This window comes from Lissotriton vulgaris, chromosome 6 (assembly GCF_964263255.1).
Source record: "Lissotriton vulgaris chromosome 6, aLisVul1.2, whole genome shotgun sequence".
NCBI classification, from domain to species: Eukaryota; Metazoa; Chordata; class Amphibia; order Caudata; family Salamandridae; genus Lissotriton; species Lissotriton vulgaris.
Window position 1 is genome coordinate 1,275,218,358 of NC_141694.1, and position 24,176 is coordinate 1,275,242,533.

At 48.3% G+C, this 24,176-nt stretch overlaps 1 protein-coding gene across 1 annotated transcript in view; it reads right to left on the reverse strand.

Annotated features, from left to right (window-relative positions):
- TFB1M (transcription factor B1, mitochondrial) overlaps positions 1-24,176 on the reverse strand; it is a 500,646-nt gene that overhangs the window by 434,458 nt on the left and 42,012 nt on the right. The window contains exons 2-3 of the mRNA XM_086927399.1: positions 10,835-10,943; positions 5,724-5,883 (exon numbers count right to left, since the gene is read on the reverse strand). Coding sequence (XP_086783525.1) covers positions 5,724-5,856 — 133 coding nt within the window. The 5' untranslated portion in view covers positions 5,857-5,883; positions 10,835-10,943. The remainder of the gene's footprint in view (positions 1-5,723; positions 5,884-10,834; positions 10,944-24,176) is intronic.

The following is a 24,176-nucleotide window of genomic DNA, read 5'->3' on the forward strand; positions in this document are numbered from 1 at the left end:
GCGGCTCTAGGCTCATGGTGGCCCTGGGCAGGGAGCGTAGGTAGGAGGCCCCGGAAGAGGGGGTCCGGGCGGGGTGGAGCGTGGAGGCCAGTGAAGATGGGGGGGGGGTCAGGTTGTTTGGAAGTGGAACAGAGCAGGAGGCCGCCAAATCCCTGCCAGGGGGCCGCCACGCAAATATGTATCTATCCTCAGAGGATTATTATATTAAGGATATATATTGGTGTGGTGGCCCCTGGGGTTTGGAGGCCCTGTGCAGGTGCACAGCTTGCACATGCCTAAGGCTGCCCCTGCAGTATGCCTGAAAGTCAGGAACGCTAGGCCCCCTCGGTCTGTACCCAGCTGTAGTTTCGGTTGTCCTACTCTTCTACGCCCTCTGCCCCGGTTAATTCGGAAAGTAGCGGATTTAGTGTTTTGAATATGTGTGGCGGGATTAATATCGGCAGATTAGTGAAATAGTAAAACAATCTGTGTAGCATAACCATTTTGCTACAGAGAGCGGCAGTGAGGTCCAGAACACTATTTGGGTTTCAAGTGCCTTTATCGCACGTCCCAGATTACAGTCTATCAGATCCTGCGGTTCTCTATATATCTGAATGCCTAGATATTTAAATGTGACAGGTGCAACGGGGAACGTCCACTGGCCAAAGTGAATGGGTTCTATACAAGCTGAGTCCTTAAAGTAATAAGCATACAATTTGGATTCATTGATCAACAGGCCAGAGAGTGTCTGGAATTGCCAGAAGAAGGTGAGGAGGTAATCGTTGGGACCCCAAAGATTGTTGAGATAAAGTATGATGTTATCCGCATACGCGGAGAGAGTATGAGTGGTGGTTCCCAGTATGGTTCCTCTTTCTCTTGCCACTGCATGTATCTAAGTGGCTAGTGGTTTGAGCGCCAGTACAAATAGCAGGGGCGAAAGGGGGCATCCCTGTCTCATACCTCTGGCTATAGGATAGGCCTGGAGATAAGGGCCCCTGTTTGGGCCGGGGCAGTAGGTTCTGTATATAATATCCTGACCCAGTCACCCATTCGTCTGGTATTCCGAATAGTGATAGGGCTTGTAACATATAGCTCCAGTGTAGGGTATCTAACGCCTGTCTCATATCTAGTGAGATACCACCTGCCTCTGCTTCATCTGCCAGCATCAAGGTGAGTATCTGGTATAGGCACTTAGTATTGAAGGATGTACTCCTGCCCGGGACAAAGCCACACGTGTATTAATTGTGTTAGATATGGATGTAATCTACGGGCCAGAATAATTTTGCTGAGGATCTTATAGATCGTATTTAATAGAGAAAGGGGGCGATAACTAGACATGTCCCTGGGGTCTCTACCTGGTTTTAACAGAGATGCTACTAAGGCCAGACGTCCCCAAGCATCCATCCTGTTCCCCAGTCCTCTAATCCTTCTGCTTGTTTCCTGCTGCAACCCCCCAATATAGGAGGATGGGAGCGGTCTAGATCTATGTTCAGTACTGAATTGAAGTCCCTGCCTACTACCCAGGGACACCCTTCCCAATCTGCCAACACCGTATTTAGTGATTCCAAGAACTTATCCTCATCTGTGTTAGGGGCATATATGCTGCAGAGTACTAAGTATTCCCCAACTAGAGTGCATCGGAGCATCACATACCTACCATTAATGCCAATTCTCTGTTCCAGGACTACAAACGGGGTGCTGTTCCTTATCCATATAGCGAGCGGTTCCCCTTGCAAATGCGGAATAAGATGTACAGTATAATTACCCCCGCCATTTTTTCCTTAATTTGTCAGCTTCAGAGTGAGTGAGGTGCGTCTCCTGTATTAGTTCGATGTGACAAGCAAATAAAAAAATTCCCTTTGGACTCACCACTTTCAGTTTACTCCAATCACTCACACTACAGTCACTCAGATATATTTTCTACTTGGAACACCTCCATAAGTAATACAGAGAAACAATGATTACAAAAATATACATTTAATGAAACATACTGATAAAAAAATCTCAGTCTCAAATCGATCAATAAAATACATCATAAAAACATTTCACTAATTTCACTTTAGTTGTAAAAAGAGAACAGATATTTCAATACATATATCCTACATAGAACAAAGCATGAATATACTATGACTTAACAATTGCATGGAAGGATTATAGAGAAGGCAAATCAACTGTGCCTTTGCAAAGTTAATTCGAGATAGCTGTAAACATGGCACATGGCAGTAAAATCTAGCCTTTGTGTTTCATGTCCCAATTCGAATTTAACAGAAATATTAAGCATCATAGTTCGATGTGAGACTTCATCCTAGTTAATTGAGCATAGACCCTATGCCTCTTGTGTACAGACCCCATTCCTCTAACATTCCACGTCCAAAATCTTGCACCTTCCGGTGTGAGCCATGACGTGTCATGGGGTGTTATAGGTGTCCTGCACGCGTGCGCCCTCAGGTTGTTGGTACTGTATCTACATGAAGTCTACCCAAAACTATATTGAACCCCAATACAAGGATCCCCCATAAAACAGTAGAGGACAAAACTATATTATGAAGAACAATTATAAAGTCTAACAATTGGTACAGAGCTGCAATTACATTGGGGAGGGTGGGAACCATATTCAGAAGTAAATATAGGGGTGAAATACAGCACATTTAGTGTCACAACCCTAGCACAGGCCCAAAAATAACATATGAATTAGTATTGCTATTACAATGTATACAATAGGGCACAATTTGACTACATTTATCAATTCAATTATCCCCTGGACATGTGCATACAAACCCAATACATCAGCCCGAGTAGTCGTTTACTATCTGTGGGGTGACAGAGAAAGAGGGCCAGACTGTTGTCTGAGTCTGAGTGTATTGTAGAGTCCTCTGAAGAGTCAAGTGATCCTGCAGACAAGTGTGCATCTTGTTCATTTAATGCCGTCGCCTCTAATATCGCCGACTACTGACCCTGTAGTATTGGCTCCTGGGAGGGGCTCATCGAACTTTCCTGCCGAGGCGGTGTCTTGGGGTCTGATTTACCTTGTCCAGCCTTTTGGGATTTGCGCTGTTTGAGTGTTGTAGCTTGTGATGAGTTTTGTGATGGGCCAGGTGACAGTGTTACTTCTATCCATTCCTCCGCCTACTCCGGGCGGTCAAAAAAGTGGGATTTTGGTTCATGTATCACCTTTAGCCTGGCAGTGAAGAGGAGGGCATATTTCAAGTTATTACCTCCGAGTTGTTTTTCAACGACCTGGAACAATGCTCTCAGTTTTCGCACTGACATTGTAAAGTCTGGGTACCGAGATATGCGCTTGTTCTCAAAATGAATCTGGGCCCACTCCCGGGCCGAGCGGAGCAGGGTGTTCTGGTCTTTGAAATTGAGGATGCGTTCTATTATTGGTCTGGGTGGGTCACTAGGGGATGGGGCATCTCGACGGTATCCTGTGCGCTCGTTCCACGCTAAAAAGTTCAGTGAGGGTCTCTGGCGCAACCGTGTCTCTTAGCCATTGCTCTACCTATTGAGTGGGGTTGGACCCCTCACTGTATTCTGGTAGTCCTACTATCTGAACATTGTTGCGTCAAGCCCTTCCTTCAGCATCATCCACCCTATCCTGCAGACCGAGAGTTGTCATTGTAGTTGTTCAATTTGCGCTGAGTGGGTTTTGTGCTGTGGTAATCTCTCTGCAATGTGCATTTTGTTAGTGTGGAACATTTCTGCTAGTTTGGTATGATCAGCCTTTAGAAGTATAAAGCCTATAGTGAGGGCACTCACTTGCTGTTCAATTGCCTTTCTGGATTCGCACACCTCCTGTAAATATTACATTCAGTTTGATATTACCTCCCTCAGCTGTTGGTGGATACAGCTTGGGTCAGGGGCACTGAGGACATCATCCTGCTCATTGTGCTCGTCCCCTCCTGTGACCAGGGGCTCCATTTGCTTCCCTCTGGTGAGCCCCATATTATACCCGGCTCAGTATAGCGTGGGTTCTGCTGGTCGTGTGCTCGCTACCTAAAGTATCACTCTCACACTGTATGTCCGTCCGCTCAATTCAGGAACTTAATCCCTAGGCTCTGGCAAGCACCACCCATTTTTTTCAGACCCCTAGCCTCTACGTAGTTTCCCAAAGCCTCTATGGAAAGAGTGGGGTATTGTAGGCCGAGTTTCGTGATCGCAGGCATGTGCTCAATCAGGGCAGGGTAGTGATCATGCTGTGCCCATCCGGCCACCTTACTCACGGTTTGTGGCATGTAGTCTGCAGTAGCCTTTTTGAAAGGGGGGGGTAGAGTGAGACTGGCGCTGCACCCAGAGTCTATTCCAGTGTATCAGGCAATATTCAGAGTCTTGGTCGCTCAGATCGCACTTTTACATCAAATGATCTGCTCGTTTTGGCCGCTGGGCCTGGGCCTCCTCACTCCCGCAAAGTTATTTCTGTGCGCCCGGTTCCAACACAGCCCACACTGAGCCCAGGAGGAGGGGCCAATATGCAGTGATGGCCAACAGCTCCTCAGCACCTCTGTTAGTAGCACTCCGGTCCGCTGCTGTTGTCTTGCGGGGTTTCCTTCCTTCCAATGCACAAAAAGTAGTTGCCTGCCACAATTTTGCAAAAACTGTTCACATTGACAAAGCTAAATGTCTGCAGCCAATGCAAGACCTATTAACTCTGCCAATGGTTGTATTAGTCTGTCAGCAGAATTCTGAATTAGATGTAGGTCTTCCATATGTCTTTACTGCAGTAGGTAGAGTTCCATAACAAATTAATATAGCAAGCAAATGTCTTTGTTCTTCTCTTAGATGAAATGAAAGGTTCTGTAATGATCAAAGTAACATTTGAAGCCAAGAAAATGTGAATGCTAGTTTGTAGAACAAGGTCTTGTTTCAAGTAGCATGAAGACTGAGTTTACTTGCACTCATTAACCTATTTTGAATGTTATTCATGCCGCAAAAGGCAACAAGTACATTTTTCTCACTTTCGGGAATATGGATTTCCAGGTTTTTGGTCAAAGTTTGAAAACCGTATTCTTAGAATGGGCAATGGCTTTATATAGAATGTGTAACACTATTTAAATCTACTGTAGATGCGGCTGTTCATACACTTTTATAAGGAGAACCTAGGAGGCTTAAGTTAGGCCTACTTTCTGCTGTGGGCTTGTGGGCTGATTCACAAAGGCATTTATGAGTGCAGGAAGTAGTATGTGATGAGTACGATAAGTAATCGGGGTGCAACATGAATATTAAAATAGAACGAAAAGTTAATGACCAAGGAACACAGATCACGTTACAGAGCAGTTGCTCACTGTGTTGATAAAAGAACGAATTTTAGATTATTATAGAATAAGAAAATGGGATGATCTGATTTGAGTGGGGGCAAAGGAGAGGAACAGAGTTTGAGAACTTGGGTGCGGCACTGAAAAAACATGGTTTGCTTTATTGTAGTTGCCACTGTTACATCTCATAAAGGACAAGCAAGTGGCTTAGTGAAATAATTTTAGCCAACAAAAAATATGAAATAGAGATGGAACCCAAAAACTAGCTAATTGATTGTTGCTGTCACAAAGAAAATATTGTGGCTGGCTTTTTGAGATGACTACACTGCTCTAGCATCCAATAATCGCAATTAGTATACTACACAAAACCTTACTCTGTATTCGGATACACTAAGCCAAGCAAGACATTACATAGCTCTTGTCGCCCTCCTTATCGTTCACAATAACCAACAGGCAACACAGGTTTGGAGAGTAATCTTTTAAATCACTAACCTGTAAGTCTCAAATCCAGCAGAAAATTTTGTGATAGCTGCTTCTGAGCTCGGAGATTAAATAATTTTATGATTTCTCCAACGGTTGGTAGTGGTGGCAAACGATACGTAGCCAACTTACTTGAAACTGTCATTTTCAGAAACAGTTCCAGCGGAATAATCTTCACAAATAAAAAGAGGATACAAGAAAAAAAAAAATGAAAATGCATTACTTCCAGGGTAAATAGTTGTTGGAATGGTTTGCACAACTGATCACGCACATGTGACATAGTATCTATTCAAACAATAGCATGTGGTAATAAATCCAGTGAAAGCCTAGCATCTATGTAAAAGGAGTCCCAAGAAATACATTCATGGCAATACATTCTTTTTTAAAATATATTTTGCATTAAGAGATCACAAAAAAGCAGTGCCAACTAATATTTATAACCTGGTGCAATGCCTCGGAAATAGCTGGGCCCCACCATGGCATGTGAAGATCTGTGAGAAGACAAAGTCTGTGACACATTGTGCAAGTGTGCCATGTCTATTTCACCTAAGTACTTAAAGTTTCACTTGGACTTTTTTTATTCTTGGTATTGTGTTTATTGCTCTGTATCTCTAGACAACCACCAAAACTGCAGTTTCAAGTTCAAGTTAAAGTTTATTGCTTGATTAATTAAAATCATCACAATCCCCCCTACATAAAATAAGTTAGATTCATAAACTCGAACAGCAAGAAATATCATTATGCAAGTGCTCATTTTACATCCGTACTCTTTCTCTCATACATTTCAAGTGTATAAAATTCTGTTATTATAAAATCATTCTAAAACTATGTTTAGATCAGATTACAGCCAAAAAGTTAAAATTATATACCAACCAGATTAAAAGTATGGGGATACATGCAATTATGGTTAAAGATCATCCGCTTGCAATAGACAGCTGTTGACTAATCTCATAAACTTAACTCCTCGGCAAGACAAGATGCATGACGAGCCCTCCAGTCAGCTTATCACTGCTTGCCTGCTAAAGCGAATGTTCAGATTGATAAAGATCGCCTTTAGGTATTGTCTCCTTTGGGTCAACATGGCAGGACAGGCGCACAACAAATGGGCCAAGGTTTCCTTTTGGAATCCACATAAGCGACAACGTTCTGAGTTAAAACCTGTCACCCAAGAGGGGGGTAAATCCTTAGAGACATACACCCCCATCCTGAACTTTAAAAAGCACATCTTTAAATAGGAACTAAAATGGGCAGATAAGTAGGCTTGTGGCTTTAGAGCACTACAAAAATAGGAGTCTAGAGGGAAAGACAAACAGAACTAGGACGCCCTCCACTCTGTAAGCTAATCAACAACACCAGTCCTAGTTCTTATGGCAATATTCATTTACTGGACTGTAAACATCCATGGTCGAAATTCGTTATCCAAGGGATCTCTTTAGTCTCAAGATAATCCTAAGATGTTTCAATCTACTGCCTCTTTAAAACAACAACCTCTCTGATATATACAGACAGTACAGCACAAACAAAAAATGTGTGAAAAGCGAGATGGCACCTCACGGGCGCACCACCAATGGGGCCCCTGGTTGGTACTCACCAGGATGGCCCTGTTCTCATCATCGGTGCCATCAAGCTAAAACGAAAACGTGTCTCGAACCCCAAAAATAAAAAGGACAGTGGATGGTGCAGTGGACACAACTTATATGTGACACAACTAACAACATGTAACACTTAACATATAAGTCACTGTGCAACTAGGACAATAAACTTTACTTTCGTTCCTTTCTTTGTTGCAAAACAGTGAACACACATATACTAAAAAAGGAGAGAGTAAATACTACCTATCGATTCACTCTCTACTTACAGCCGACATGTTTCATTGCCTTGGTTTCTATCAGGCAATTTCTTCAGGGCAATTCACTTTTAATGCCACTGCAAGAGACACTGAATCTTGGGTGCCTGTATGCAGTTTTGCCTCTCATACCAGTCATGAAGTTATGCTAATTCGGAATCCAGCTCCCTTAGGTGAGCATGGTCCTTACTCCCCGTTTGAGAAAGTTACGGTGTCAGAGTAGCGGAGGGTTGAGAGGACGCCGACCGCTACTCTGACACCGTAACTTTCTCAAACGGGGAGTAAGGACCATGCTCACCTAAGGGAGCTGGATTCCGAATTAGCATAACTTCATGACTGGTATGAGAGGCAAAACTGCATACAGGCACCCAAGATTCAGTGTCTCTTGCAGTGGCATTAAAAGTGAATTGCCCTGAAGAAATTGCCTGATAGAAACCAAGGCAATGAAACATGTCGGCTGTAAGTAGAGAGTGAATCGATAGGTAGTATTTACTCTCTCCTTTTTTAGTATATGTGTGTTCACTGTTTTGCAACAAAGAAAGGAACGAAAGTAAAGTTTATTGTCCTAGTTGCACAGTGACTTATATGTTAAGTGTTACATGTTGTTAGTTGTGTCACATATAAGTTGTGTCCACTGCACCATCCACTGTCCTTTTTATTTTTGGGGTTCGAGACACGTTTTCGTTTTAGCTTGATGGCACCGATGATGAGAACAGGGCCATCCTGGTGAGTACCAACCAGGGGTCCCATTGGTGGTGCGCCCGTGAGGTGCCATCTCGCTTTTCACACATTTTTTGTTTGTGCTGTACTGTCTGTATATATCAGAGAGGTTGTTGTTTTAAAGAGGCAGTAGATTGAAACATCTTAGGATTATCTTGAGACTAAAGAGATCCCTTGGATAACGAATTTCGACCATGGATGTTTACAGTCCAGTAAATGAATATTGCCATAAGAACTAGGACTGGTGTTGTTGTGGCTTTAGAGACCTGTATGAATTCATGACTGTCCATCCGTGCCGTCTCTTTGTGAGCGCAAATTTATCTTCCAATAAAGATTTCTTTTTGCTTGCGACATTCACAGTTTTATTAAAGGACACTCGATCCATCTTGTTGTCCCAAGCTGGTTGGAGTTCCAAAGTGGCCAAAGATGAGCTCAAATAACTCCCCCAAGAATTTGGGGTATCTTGCTCATTCTGTGACCTTACTTCGTCCCAGCAGAGTCTATTTAGAGTTTCCGCTTCGGATAGCCGGAGGGTGTGGCAGAATTTAATAAAGTTACTCATTGCCCTGTATTTAAGATCCTGAAGCCCAAATTCCAGTCTCACCTGGGCGGGCGAAGCATATTTTGGCAAATCAAAAACTGCTTTATAAATTTTTGACAGCAATTCGTTCTGGAGATGCGAATCTTTGCCGCACCAGGGGACAAGGCCGTATGACAAACTTGGTTGGATTTGAGCAGCCATGACTTTTAACAAATGTGAATGGTTAGGGCAGTCCAATTTTTTACGCAAGGATCTATAAGCGTAGATCAGGGACTGAGTCTTTGCCTTGAGGGACATTTTGTGTTCTTTGCGACTTGTGCCATGCCTGAATATTACGCCCAGATATTTATACGAACTTTTTTCTTCCACATGGGCGCCCTTAACCCTCCATTTGAACTTTAATTTCCTGCTGTCAACCAGACGAACGATTTTTGTTTTATCTTTGTTTATCTCTAGCTGTTCCGAGTCCAGGTAGGATGCAAGGTTATTTATTGATCTTTGTAGTCCCATTGGGGTTTGGCTTAACAAGACAATGTCGTCTGCATATTGGAGGATTGCGACTGGTTTGTTGGGCAGTTTCGGGGGTGGCAGTCTGGGTTATCAAAGTGTCGGGCGATATCCGATAAATACAGATTAAAAAGGCTTGGGGCCAAGACACAGCCTTGCTTCAGACCACTTTGTGTAGGAATATTTCCGGTGGTGCTCGACCCGTTTCCCAGCTTGACTCTTGTCCAGGTGCCAGTATGCAAGGTTACAATAGCGTTGAGGAGTGCATGTGGTATACCCCATCTTTTAAGTTTATTCCATAAGTGATTCCTGCTCACTCTGTCAAAAGCAGATTTGATGTCCACGAAACAGGCTAAGAGGCGGACTTTCCTTCTTTGCGCCTGTTCCGTCAATAGAGCTAACTGCAGGTTTTGGTAGACTCTGATGTGGGACAATTGGTTCCCCACCCATAGTCTCAAAGTGATAGCCCATCTGGACCCCCCCCTTAAATCAAGCCATGGCTGGTGGTAGCATATTACACTTTTTGAGGTGCAAGTGGTCTAATCGGCCCGAGTGTGGAAGGTAAAAAACTTCATGGACATAACCAGTATACCTGTCTTCAGGGTCACAAGTAAATGTTTGGCAACATTTAATTGGTGTACGGTTGGAGGGTTCGAGAGAAAGGATGAATGGTGCTCATCGAAGACATATTGTGTCTGACTTTCCCTCCAACGCGGAGTGAAGAATTCTGGGATGTGGACTCTCACAGGGGGTCTCCTGGGGAGAGAAGAAGCTCTGCCTCAGCTTGTGTGGCTGGCTTTTACACTAGTGAGATGCACTGGACACAGCCTGGCAGTGGGACATTGCCTAGATCGCCTAGCTTTGGGTACATAAGATGGACCTGCCCTGCAGCTTCCATAATTTGAACTCAGGACTTGCGTGAATCCTGCTGCTGAATTCCATAGCATGAAGCTTCTGTGCTTCCCAATTTCTCTCGGGTAGGACTAAGCCTAAACGCCCTGCTGACATTTTGTTGGTCTGCTCTGATGCTATACTTCTGCTGTCCCTACCCTGACTGGTAGCCAGCCCCAATGCATGGCCAAGATCCCTGAGACGTTAAAGAGAACTTGAGTCTGCTCTACAGGTCACCATGAGGATTAGATGGGCTACTGAAGAAATAACCTTGACAACCAGCCACTCAACTACAAGTCCTAAGCCCAGCAAAAATGAAATCAGCCAAATGTGTAGGAGGAAGGCAAACGTTTGGGGGACGACCACCCTAAGACTGACTAACATGCACACTCCCCTAATGGCTAGAATGTGAGTGTAAGTAGCACATTTTTCTAACTTGATCTGATTTGGACAGCTCACAACTTACAAACATTACAAAGGTACAGCTTCTGTTGGTGTTAACCACAGAAACATAAGCATTGGCCAAGGCAATATGCCTGACTTTATGTGCTACTACAGCCAACATAAGGCACGCACAATTGGAAACAGACTATTTGTACCGTCTTATGTTTAACCTACCCTTTTCTGTACCTCCTGTGTCTGTCCTCTTCTTTTCTTTCTCGATCTTGCAGTGCTAGAAGGCACCGGAATCACATGCTTGGGGATTGTAAAACACCAGCATTGCAACCTTGGGGAATTGAAAAACAAGACACAGACATAAAATACACAGAAACAGATAGGTTGCACATTAACACAGCTGAAGCAGTTGGATACCATTTATGTATGCCTATGTTTGCATGCCTTTGCATTCCGTCAGACCCGCTGGCTTTGCCAACGCTCTTTGTCAATGTGTGTGAGGTCTCTAGACTTTACCATGTTGATATCTGGTTTAGCTTGGTGTGGGCATTAAATTTAGTATTTCAAAAGATTGAAGAAGTGATCTGACCAATCCCATTTCATAGGGCTAGAGATTTGCATGTGGTATTTCTTTATGAAATTCGGTCCATGGTAGAGCCCTTATGTGTATGGAAGGTGCACTGTTCAATGAGAAACTTTAGAGGAGATTGTGTGGGTGCCTTGGATTTTACCCACTGCCTCAGTTAATGAGTGCTATAAGAACCCATCAATAAAACTTTTTTTGCTGCCAGAATTTCGGAATAAGATGTTCAGGCTCAGTGGTTTAGGCATCATGTTTGTAATCACCATAGTGATGGATTTGAATGAAGTGGAGTTTAATGAGTTTACATTTGTGAATAAATGCAACCAACACAATTTTTTCTGTTGTATTGATGGATGGTGTTGTATATTAGTGGTAAAATAATGGATTCTGGATGAGCAGAACCACGTTCGCATGAGTGCAACAGCATCAAGGTCACGAAGAGGACAGATGCAGCAGTTGTGTTACACATTGGAGATCTACACGAAAGGACCTATTTGATGTGGTAGGTAGGAGGTAGCTCGGCGGACTGAGGGAAGGTGATTCCTCTGAGATTTCATGCTCAGAATGATCTTTGATTGAAAGCACTTTACTTGCATAATAAGAGCTTAAGTGGTGCAAAATCAGAAGGATTGTGGTATCATATCCACATGCAACATTACTCAGTACAGAGGGAAATGTGGTAGTAAGATCCCACAATATGTGTAAATTGGGTTCACCATTCTGACATCACTTTTGGTTCCCTACACACTGAGAAGCAAAATCAACCATTGTGCAATATTAGAATGAGCGTGGAAAATGTTTATGAACAGAAATGGGAAGCACACTTTAAGTAAACTAACAAACCTAATAGTTACTAAAGTTAAGACTGAAATACTTTGCTGCCCTGATCCAACATTTGTACGAAACCTTTTAACAGCAATGGCGAAAGGGTGCTGACCCAAACAAATGGCTGAAAGGGAATGACCCAAAGCCCCTCCCTGTGTATGTTTTTGTGTTTTTGGTAATGATCACAAAAGCCCTGTCAGTGAAATATGATCCTCTGAAGCTAGACCTAAATCAGGACTTGACAAAGGTAATAGATTGCCTTTTCTTGATATATTGGCTATGCCAATGCTTTTTTGCTGATGCTAATCAGCATCGGAGAATAAAGAAGGTGCCATGATGCAACCGCTTGAACATGATTCTATGTCAGGACCGGAGGCTTCAGATTATGCTATATCTTCCTTCGCTTTATTAACATAAAGAAACCACAGCAGCTTAGGAAAAGATATAATAAGAACAAAAAATGCTTTAAACATAAAGCATTGACGTAATGTTCAACAAAAATCAACAACAACTCCCAAGAGTCCACAGTCCTTTGTCACTGTTCATCATCCCTATATAACCGGACTTCCCATCATCTTCCTCCTCTTTCTTCGCTGCTCCCGCAGCCAGATAAGTGCTTTTCTATTTGTCTTCTTGTATTGTGCTTGTGTCTTGCGGTCTTTGGGGACTCCTTGCATGGTTTATTTCCTTTCAAAGTCCCCTAGTTGCGGGAACGTTCTGCCGTTCCTACGCGACTTTTTTCCCACTTGTGTGCGGTGTGTACATAGACCGCAAGGGGGCGGCCTGTCGCCTCGCCGACCCTCCGGCGCGCCTCCGCGGTGCGAGGAGCCGCGCCGTGGGATCTGCTTGCGCAGGGGCCGACCCTCGCGTACCCCTCTGACACCTGGTGCTCCGGGTCTGTACTTCACAAATTGACGCCCTTTGGGGTCTGTATGGCGGTTTGACCGCGTGAATCGCCTTCGGGCGAGATCTGTGCACCTCTTTATTCGTGTGTGGCCTAGCGCGCTTGAGGGGTACGTAGACCCGGTCCCGGCGAGGAGGGTCTGCGCGCTTGGGGGTTGGTGCAGCCCACCTGCCACGTCAGCTGGCCCAAAACGTGATCGCAGCCGCTGGGCCTGCCCACATTCGAGAACTTTCTCGGTTGCCGCCCTCTTGGGTGCCCCGCATTTGCCCTTGGTTCCGACATGGAAGGGGAGTATGATGAGGAGGCCTGCCCCTATCTGCAGGATGATGAGTTTTATCAGGCGGTGGACAACTCCATCTATCGTTGTGTGACGGAGGTGGTAGGGCCCATGGAGGACCGCCTTTCGGCCCGCATCGTAGAGGAGTGTGCCAAGCTGGCAGCGGCGCAGGTGCCGCCGCCCCCCGAGCTCCCGGGGAAGTCCGGCGGGTTGCCGCCCGCTCCGAAGAGACCCCGGGGTGAGGGGCCTTCATCGGAGGCCCAAGGCGTGGATAAGGGCGCCTTCGAGCGTCTTCGTGACGCCTTCCTGGCCAAGGCGACGGCGGTGCCTCCGACGCCCTTGGTGGACCCTGGCACTTCGGGCGGTCTGTCAACGGCGCCCGCTTCCCCGATCTACGACTCTCCGGACACGGATGACGACGGGGAGTCGACCCGGTCTTGGCTCCCGGCGCCTTCGGGAAAGGAGATGCCCCGAGATGAGTCGGGCATGCTGGACCCGGACGAGATCGTCCACCCCCGATCCGCGGCCTGGGCCCCGGGGGAGACGGTGGCGAGGTTTGTCGCGGGCCGGCTGCGCAAGCCCCTGGAGAAGGAGGCGAGGGGTTGCCTGCGCGGGGAATGCCCTCGGCCTACTTTGGAGGGGAAGGTGGCTATGACCCCAGAATTGGACCCCAAGATGGCCACCTTCCTGGCGAAATTCATGAAGGACCCCAGGAAGGGGATCGATCGGTCCTGGCGGGCCTGCCAGGACAAGCTGTTGGATGCGGTCGGGCCCGCCACGAAGATCCTCGATATGGCGGAGGAGGCTCGAGCGAATGGCACCGCCATTTCACCGGAGGTGCTCTCCAACTGGGCCCAGAGGGTGATCGTCTTCTTGGGCAACGCCAACTGTGCCCTGTCCATGGAGCGGCGGCGGTCGCTCCTTATTAAACTGGACCCGAAGCTGGGGGACCTGGCCTCGTCGGAGGCAGGTGCAGTGGCCCAGGGTGGCCTCTTCGGTGAACCTTTCATCCGCGAGCTTGGAAAGTTCGTGAACACGTTCACGTCGCTGGACAAGGCCCAGTCCAGCATCAAGAGGGTGTTTCACCAGCGTTTTTCTGGAGGGGCCGGTCGCGGCAGGGGCCGCGCGATCGGCCGTGGTCAGCAGACCAACAACCGTGGACAAGGCTCCGGAAGAGGTCAGTACCAGACCTCGGCCAACTACACCAATTTCTACCCCACGAGGGGACAACGCTATGGTGGAAGAGGATTCCAAAAGAAGTCCGGACAAGGAAATGCCCCCGGTAAGTGTACTTTGCTTGGATCAAGTTCCGATTGGGGGGCGGCTGGCAAGCTTTTACGGGGAGTGGGAGTTGCTCACTGCCGATGCTTGGGTTTTGCAAACTGTGAGAGGTTTCCATATAGAGTTTCACGACCAGCCAACTCAGGCGAGGCCCCCGCGCCCAATGGTTTTCTCAGATTCCGACGCGCGATTGATAGACGGGGAGGTCTCGGACTTGCTGCGCAAGGGAGCCATCCGCCTATCAACGCGCCACCCGCATGGGTTCCTCAGCAACGTCTTCTTGGTAGACAAGACGGATGGGGGCAAGAGGCCTGTGATCAATCTCAAGGAATTCAATGGGTGGTTGGTCTACCGTCACTTCAAGATGGAGGGGATCCACCTCCTTCGGGACGTGCTCCTCCCTCGGGATTGGATGGTGCGACTGGATCTCAAGGATGCCTACTTGGTCGTTCCCATCCACCCCCCTCATCGTCGTTTCCTACAATTCCTGTGGGACGGCCAGGTGTTCGAATTCACCGCCCTGCCGTTCGGCCTTTCTTCGGCCCCGTGGTGCTTCACGAAGGTCCTTCACCCGGTAGTGGAGTTTCTCAGAAGCCAGGGGGTCCGTATGATAGTTTACTTAGACGACATCCTCCTCATGGGGCAGTGCCCGGAGGTGCTGGCAGGACAACTGCGTCAAGCGGTCGGCCTGCTTCAGAGACTGGGGTTCGTCGTCAACGGCTCCAAGTCGGTCTTGGTTCCCACTCAGCAGATCACCTTTTTAGGTTTCGTGGTGGACTCGGTGCAGGCGGTCTTGAGCCTACCGAGCCGGAAGGTCGCAAAGATACGGCACCTGCTTCGGCAGACGATCGCGAGGGATCGGACGTCACTGCGCCATGTCGCCAAGGTGGTGGGTCTTCTGTCGTCCTCCATCCAGGCGATTTTCCCGGGCCCGCTGCACTACAGGGCTCTTCAGCGCCTGAAAGCGCAGCATTTGCGCCGTGGGATGTGTTACGATCAGTGGGTTCCCCTCACGGACGAAGTGAAGGAGGAGATGTCATGGTGGCTGTCTCACATGGAGGCATGGAATGGGCGAGCGATCTTCGGGTCGGCTCCGGACTTAATTATAGAGTCCGACGCCAGCAGGTCGGGCTGGGGCACCCGGTGCGGGGATTTTTCCACCGGCGGCGCCTGGTCGTCAGAAGAACAACAATTGCATATCAATTGTTTGGAGCTCCTTGCGGGCTCCTTCGCGGTTCGCTGTTGGACCAAAGATTCGGTCAAGGCTTGTGTCCTGCTCCGGATGGACAATGTTTCGGCGGTCCGATATGTGAACCACCTGGGAGGTCCTCGGTCCCGCGCCTTGGCGGATTTAGCGAAGGACTTCTGGGATTATTGCCTGTCTCGTCACATTGCGGTGACGGCGGAGTATCTGCCAGGCCAGTCCAATCAGGTAGCGGATTGGCACTCTCGACATCTCAGGGATGCCAGCCAGTGGAAACTGGATCCGGGAGTCTTCCGGTGGCTACACTCCCTTTGGGGCCCCTTCTCGGTGGACCTCTTCGCGTCCCGTCTCGACCACCAGCTGCCGCGGTTTTACAGCTGGAGGCCGGACCCTCTGGCGGAGGCCACGGACGCGTTCTTGCAGGATTGGAGCCGGGAACAGCCGTTTGCGTTTCCCCCGTTCTCCATGATCATGCGAACGGCGGCTCAAATACGCCGCCAGGGTGCGGACCTGGTGTTGGTTACACCGCTGTGGAGATCTCAAGTGTGGTTTCCGGTTCTTCTGGAACTTTCCTGGGATTTTCCAATCCTACTCCCCCTGTTTCCTCTGCTCCTGACGAGCCCGGATCGGGAACCTCACCCTCTCGTCATGCAGAACACTCTCCGCCTCGTGGCGTGGAGGCTCTCAGGAGACGCTGGACGCTCCCGGGCCTTTCGGGGTCGGCTGAGCACTTGCTCTCCAAAGCATGGGCCGATAGTACGACGAAGCGTTACAGATCCGCTTGGCTTAAGTGGATGCGTTGGTGTTTACGAAGGGATTTGGATCCCATGGTCGCCGGCCTTGTTCCCGTGCTGAATTTCCTGGCTCATTTGGCCGACAAGGGTTTGGCGTATAGAACGATCAATGCTATCCGGTCGGCGATTTCTGCGGGCCATGATAACATCGATGGCCATCCGGTAGGGGAGCACCCTTTTGTGTGCCGGCTTCTGCGAGCGGTTCGCCTCGCGCTGCCGCCAGAGCCCAGGTACTCCGTCCTTTGGGACGTCAATTTGGTCCTGAACCTGTTCCTATCGTGGCCAGCGAATTCTTATCTGTCTCTGAAGGAGCTTTCGGCGAAATTAGCCATGTTGTTATGTCTGGTCTCTTGTAGGCGCGTCTCGGACGTGCGCGCGCTGGATGTTTCTGCACGCATTTTTTCCCCGGAGGGGGTTACTTTTACGGTGGGTCGACGCACTAAGACGTCGTCGCGTTCCATTTCTTATCCAGCCTTTACTGACACTCCTAAGTTGTGTGTCGTGCAATGCCTCAAAGCATATGAGGACCTGACTTTGGATCTACGCCCTCCGGGCGGGCGTCAGTTGTTGATTGCCCTGCGGAAGCCACACAAAGCTGTCTCCTCCCCCACTATCGCTAGGTGGGTGCGTTGGGTCATGCAAGAAGCGGGCATCAATACTTCTCTCTTTGGAGCACACTCCGCCAGGGGGGCCATGGCCTCTAAGGCATTCTCGGTGGGTGCTCGTCTGGAGGACCTTATGCGAGCGGCGGACTGGTCCTCGGATTCCACCTTCAAGAGGTTTTATTTTAAGCCGGTGGTGGATTTAGCTCAGTTGGTGGTAAGTAAGCTTTAAACTAGCATAATCTGAAGCCTCCGGTCCTGACATAGAATCGAAATTTGCCTAGCTTACGTAACGGTAAGTTTCAATTCTATTAAGGACACGGAGGCGAGGATTATCCCACCCGGACTACGGTGGTGTCTCTACCCACCCGTATGGCAGTAAGTAAAGCGTTTTCCTTTACGTTGTCTGTACTGTGTTGTTCACTGAATGCTCCTCGCCTTGTTGTAACCTTTTCCTGGGCCACCTCGCTGATGCTGTTCCTTTTTTGGCAGGCAACGACGGTGCTAAACAGGACCAATGAGGCTTAGCGTGATCTGCGCGAAGAAAGAGGAGGAAGATGATGGGAAGTCCGGTTATATAGGGATGATGAACAGTGACAAAGGACTGTGGACTATGATTATAACAAAGAGACTCTTGGGAGTTGTTGTTGATTTTTGTTGAACATTACGTCAATGCTTTATGTTTAAAGCATTTTTTGTTCTTATTATATCTTTTCCTAAGCTGCTGTGGTTTCTTTATGTTAATAAAGCGAAGGAAGATATAGCATAATCCTCGCCTCCGTGTCCTTAATAGAATTGAAACTTACCGTTACGTAAGCTAGGCAAATTTCGATTCATACCACATTATTTAATATGCATGTGTGGCTTCCATTTAATTTTTTATTTGCGGTTTCAAGATGGCATGATGTCAATTGGAGTGGTAAATAAAACCAAATAAAAAAATACTTGCACAAAAGTGTTTTTTTAGTTTCTTTTAAAAACACAGGGGCCTGGCAGCAATTAACAGCAGACGGGCCCTCCAAACAATGGGAACAAAAATATTTAAAAAACAGACCTTTGAACAATTTAAAGAGGAATTTCATATTTGCAAAGCAAATTGCGATGGGTTGTGGAGCAATGAAGGAGCGGGTGAGAGGGAAGCAACAGACAGCAGGTAGGGGAACAACTGATGAGTTTGAGGCAGAGAGATGGGGAAATGCATTTGTTTTTAAAATTAAAAACATTCTTGTTTCTTATTCTTGTTGTCGATATTGCATTTATGTCCTTCCTTCCACCCTATTGTAAATCGCTCTGATATCCTTCGGGATCTTGTTCGCGCTATATAAAACTTTATAAATATATGAATTAATAAATAAAAAGCTAGGATGGGGAAGCAATCAATGGAAGAGGGAGGAGAGGTCAGTACGGAGCTTTTGGGTTGGGCAAAGCAGCACATGAGGGCTACAGTTAGTAGCGGAAGCAATGGAGGTGCAAGGGGTGGGGAAGAAGGAAACAACAAGGAGTGTAGCACACGAGGAAGAGCACAAGGAAACACATGTACTTTCATGGAGGGCTAAATGAAACAAGCATTTGCAATGCAATAGGTCTCGCATTAGGAAAGTTTGAGCTATTGGTATTGTAAATGGCAAAGTTTTTATTTATGTTTCTTTTTTTTTAAATAGCTAAATTAATAGCTTCGTCATTTACAATGCCAATAGTTATAACTTTCGCAAATGTGATACCTATAGCATTTGTAATGCAATATGTTTTGTATTTACAAACCGCGAGAGGACAAAAAAAAGCTCTGGACCACTGCCTCTTCCCAGGCCTTCAAAAGGGACCTCAAAGTTCTCCTCCTCCAGAGACACCTCCAAAAGTAATTCACGTCCTCGCGCTATTTGTGAGTAAGAGGATTATGGTTCGATCCCCGGGCTAGGCGGCAGGGGTCTGCCCAGCACCATGTGATTCTGGGCAATAGCTTGCTTAATCTTCCCAATGGCCCCCAGCGCCGGGATGCCTCCGGGTAGCTGTGCGCTTTACAAATACTGGATTCACATTTACATATTATTTGGAAATAAGACATTTGAATAAAGTCAAAAGAGAAAGAGTCACAGCATTGGGTGGGATAGAGAAGCTTCAGGACAATGGTATGTGTGCTGTAACAAACTCAAGTTGGCTAAAATAATTGAGATGTTGACAGTGTGATGAATAGACATGGAGGTGGGACAATCATGAACTGTCCTGTGATCACGTTGCCTTGCACAAAGGTAAAGGGTCAGCTGCGGATATTAAAGCTGACAAAGACGGAAGGAAGGGAGAAACCCAGTTCATCTTCAAAAACAGTATGTACAGAAAAGTGCCTTTCCAGAAACTCTCATTGATTTTTAAAGAAGAAAACAATTTTCCTCCCACACATTGATTTTTAAATAACGTGAGTACCTTTTCAAAATTCTCACCTGTATATTGTTAACAGTTGTCTTACCAGTAAGATGTAGCTTAGACCTCAAAAATGCCAATGGGAGTTGGCCCAGACCAGGCTGGGAGGAGCGGGCAGGAGCTGGCAGGGCTGTCTCATGATCTCCTCTGCCCCTGACACACACTGAGCAGAGGAGGCTGGAAAGGGCGAGAAGAGCAGAAAACAGCACTCTGCACCCCCGAGTTTTCAAAAGCAGCCCCAGTGGGGGCGGGATCTGAAGGAGGGGACCACCAGGCGTTCAAGGTGGAGTGAGGAGCCGGCCGGCGGGGGTGTTGGACTGGAGGCACCGGGCCGCTCTCTCCTGCAGCAGCCAGCCATGCAGCTTTGGTGGAGAGGGGGCGAGCAGGACTGCAGCTGAGCAGGGGCGGCAGCCCCCGGAGCTGCGGCGTGACCGGGCTGGCCTGAAGCCCCCCCCCACCCCTTCAAACCCTGAACCCCGTGTGCACTGGACCCGGCCACCGACAGCCCCTCTGGGACAGAGCAGGTAAGGACACGGCCCGTGAACTCGCATGACTTGGCGAGCAGGAGGCGGGGCAATGAAGGGTTAATGTTTATGTTGCGGGGGTGGCAGGGGCGTGGCACGTGCGCCTAGGAGCTGTCCCTTAGTAGCTCAGAGGGGGCGGGCGTGTGTGTGTGTGTGTGTCTGGGGGGCGGCGGTGGTTTCACAGCTTTGGGGTGTCTGACAGCAAGGGGAGACGCGTCTGGCCACTCGTGAGTGTTTCTGACAGTCCTGGGGAGGGTGTGTGTGTCATCTTTGGGGGGCCTGAGCTGCATTTGGGGTGTTAAAGTTCTAAGAGTCATTTCCGATAACTCTGAGCGGGGCCAGGCTGATGTGGGAGGTTTGACACTTTTAGAAAGGAGGCCGCTCCAGAGGGTGCCTTGCTAGTGTGTTTTTTTTTTTAAATAGTTTTTATCTGACATCTCGGAGCGGGGGTCTTGTGTCTGTAGGATGGGGTCTCAGCTACGGACTGAGGGCGTGCGCGGTCCTGGACTCTAGCACAGGGGAGCTGACATAAATGACGGGGCAGGGGGAATGGGAATTGAGTGACAGGGAGTCTGACATTCATGAGAAGGGTCTGGCATGCTGGTTGGGGAGGGGGCTTACGGCGAAGGGGTTGAGGGTTCTGGAGGCACTGGCGGGCAAATCAGGGCCCTTGAGATCCCTGGAAAAAGACAGCTCCGGGTAGGGGTGGTCTGGCAGATCTGTGGCGCGTCTCCCAGCTCTGCCCACGGTGCAGTGTGCGGCAGCTCCTAGAAGCGGCTGACAGCTCCTGGAAAGAGCGAGGGGAGGGGGTGGCGGCGGCAGGCGCGATAGAAGTCTGACAGCTGTAGAAGAATTAAAGTGCGACCGCTCTGTGGGGGTCGGACAGATCAGGACGAGGTCTCTTTAAACCGTTTCGGATCAGGCGTAGGCATGGCCAGGCGGCTCCAAGAGGGTGGAAGGGGAAGCCATTCTCGTGTGTACTGTACTCTGCACTGTTTACAGGGCAGCCCTCCTCGGTTTCCCCACCCCGCCCCAGACTGCCAATGCTTGGTAAAAGTCCGAGCTCTGGTGTAGGTAGTTTAGCCATACCCCCGAGTCAGCATCGCGATTTCATTGCGGTGATTTAAATGACCACCCCAGTGCAGTATGGGTGTTGTAGTTCTTTACTTTGGCTTTAGAATGTTTTCTAAAAAGCCGAGGACTTGTAAGCGGTATTCCGTGGGTAGCAGCGAGTTGGCGCCCTTGGTGTAAGGGCGAGCACATGGCGTGCTTGGTGTAAGCCCCGTATATAGCATGTGTACATTGATGCCTCGTGTCACGCATATAACCGGGGCATGGAGTGTGTGTGGGTTCGGTGAACGGTGGTGGCAGGGGGCTACAATCCCCAAGTGGCCGATTTAAATGAACTAGACACACACATGATGTTTCAGATGGATCGGACACCCACATGACTCCAGGGGAAAGACCGGGATACGTGGAGCGCGAAAAAGGGCTCGGACACATATAGATTAGACATACTAGACAGGACCACCGTTCGGGGCGAACACACGAGGCACAGTAGAGGAACTGAACACAAAATAGGTGTAAAGGGATTAAACACGTTCACAGAAACACAACTCGAACCCACGGAGGCTGTGCAGCAGGATACCACGCACAAAGCGGGAGTTGGGGCAGGTTTCCCTCTCTGGACTGTGCTGCACAAAAGTTCACGCTCGGCTGTTTGTGCCCCTGTATATCTCTGTCAGAGCATGGCCCGCTGTCTCTTTTAAGTTTGATTTATTAAGAAATAGAAACAAGTCCCGCGGCGACCCGGAAGCTCTTGGCCGGCCGGCCAATCCGGTCGCGGCCGACCGGAAGTCCCGCCTCCCGAGCTGCCGGCGCATGGAGCGCCCTGCCTGTCCGAATCAGCCCGGGTCCCCAGGAGGGGGCCGGGGAGAAGGAGGAGTGTGGCGCCTGTTGCGGGGCCGGCGCGACAACAGGAAACAGCGCCCCGGTGCCGAAGGAGGGAAGAAGAGTCCTGCTGCCGAGCCCTGCAGCTGAGGAGAGCCGCCGCATGAAGGAAGCCGGTGAGTGGGTTGCTGAGCGGGGGGAAGCATGTGCGCGAGTGCGGGGGGGGGGCGGGCTTTGTATGTGTGTGTGCGTGCGTGTGTGTGACTGTGGGGGAGGGGGGGGTGTGTGTGAGCGAGTGTCTGTGTGCCTGTATGTGTATGCCTGCGCTCGCCTGTGTGTGCGTGCGTGCATGCAGAGGGGTGGGGGCTGCCTGCCTGCGTCTGTGTGAGCAAGGGCTGAGTTACTCTGCGCATGCGCGGGTCAGACGCGCGCTCCTGCGGTGAAAACTGCGAAGGGATTACGCTCGTGTCAGATTGCATGTAAGGAAAACTTAAGAGTGAGCTTCAAAATGGAAGAAGTTTCGTTTCTTCAAAATCTACCCACTTACTGTTAAATGTATTGCAGACAACACGTCGCCAAGTTAATTTTGTGTGTACCACCTATTGAACATCACGCACTTGTAAGCATAATGCAAACTTTACTACCCCAGAGGAGAGTGATTTAAAAGCACACCTTGTAACACGGCACCAGTTTTACTTAAACGATCTCCACATTTGCATGGCGCCTACTTTAGAAACGCAGACAACACTAAAGCGCTAACAATACACACACATTGGCTTTTTGGGTGCGACTAACACTTGCTTGGCATGGCGCCGACTTTCGACTTTACAAACGCAGAGAAAATGGCGGCAAGTTAACTTACTGTTACATGCTGAACTGCTATCACATTGCCAGCATTAACATTGCGCCTTAAAAAGTAAAGCTAACAACAAGCATGTTATTCAACAAAATAAAACAACACGTTTATCCAGCAAACGTTCTCCATTAAGCCATGACATTTCTACTGTCATCATATTGCTAGCAGTAACATTGCGCATTAGAAAAAATGCTCAACAGCAAGCATGCTATTAAAAGTAAAGATTATCCGGCTACCTCGTGCTGATGACACAAACGCATTAACTTTTTAGGTGCCACTAACATTGCCTCAGCATTTGCATGGCGCGCTGCCAATACACACGCATTTGCTTTTTAGGTGCCACTAACACTTTAATCGGCATTTGCATGGCAGACAATTTTAATACTGTTGCACTAACATTGCTAATGCTCACACACTGTATACATGACATGTTACGTACTTCTTTTTGTTTAAAGTTTGGAATTGTAAAAACCATGCAGCAAACGTATTGTGTGAACAAGCATTTACAATGCAATGGTTTTGCCTTTGTTAAAGTTAGAGCTATTGGCATTGCTCTTGACACTCTGAAGCTCCACTCTGCACTCTGAAGCTCCACTCTGCACTCTGAAGCTCCACTCTGCACTCTGAAGCTCCACTCTGAAGCTCCACTCTGAAGCTGCACTCTGAAGCTGCACTCTGAAGCTGCACTCTGAAGCTGCACTCTGAAGCTGCACTCTGAAGCTGCACTCTGCACTCTGAAACTGCACTCTGAAGCTCCACTCTGCACTCTGAAGCTCCACTCTGCACTCTGAAGCTCCACTCTGCACTCTGAATCTCCACTCTGAAGCTCCACTCTGAAGCTCCACTCTGAAGCTCCACTCTGCACTCTGAATCTCCACTCTGCACTCTGAATCTCCACTCTGCACTCTGAATCTCCACTCTGCACTCTGAAGCTCCACTCTGCACTCTGAAGCTCCACTCTGTACTCTGAAGCTCCACTCTGCAGCTCCACTCTGCACTCTGAAGCTCCACTCTGCACTCTGAAGCTCCACTCTGAATCTGCACTCTGAAGCTCCACTCTGCACTCTGAAGCTCCACTCTGCACTCTGAAGCTCCACTCTGCACTCTGAATCTCCACTCTGCACTCTGAAGCTCCACTCTGAATCTCCACTCTGCACTCTGAAGCTCCACTCTGAATCTCCACTCTGCACTCTGAAGCTCCACTCTGAATCTCCACTCTGCACTCTGAAGCTCCACTCTGAATCTCCACTCTGCACTCTGAATCTCCACTCTGAATCTCCACTCTGCACTCTGAATCTCCACTCTGCACTCTGAAGCTCCACTCTGCACTCTGAAGCTCCACTCTGCACTCTGAAGCTCCACTCTGAAGCTCCACTCTGAAGCTCCACTCTGAAGCTCCACTCTGAAGC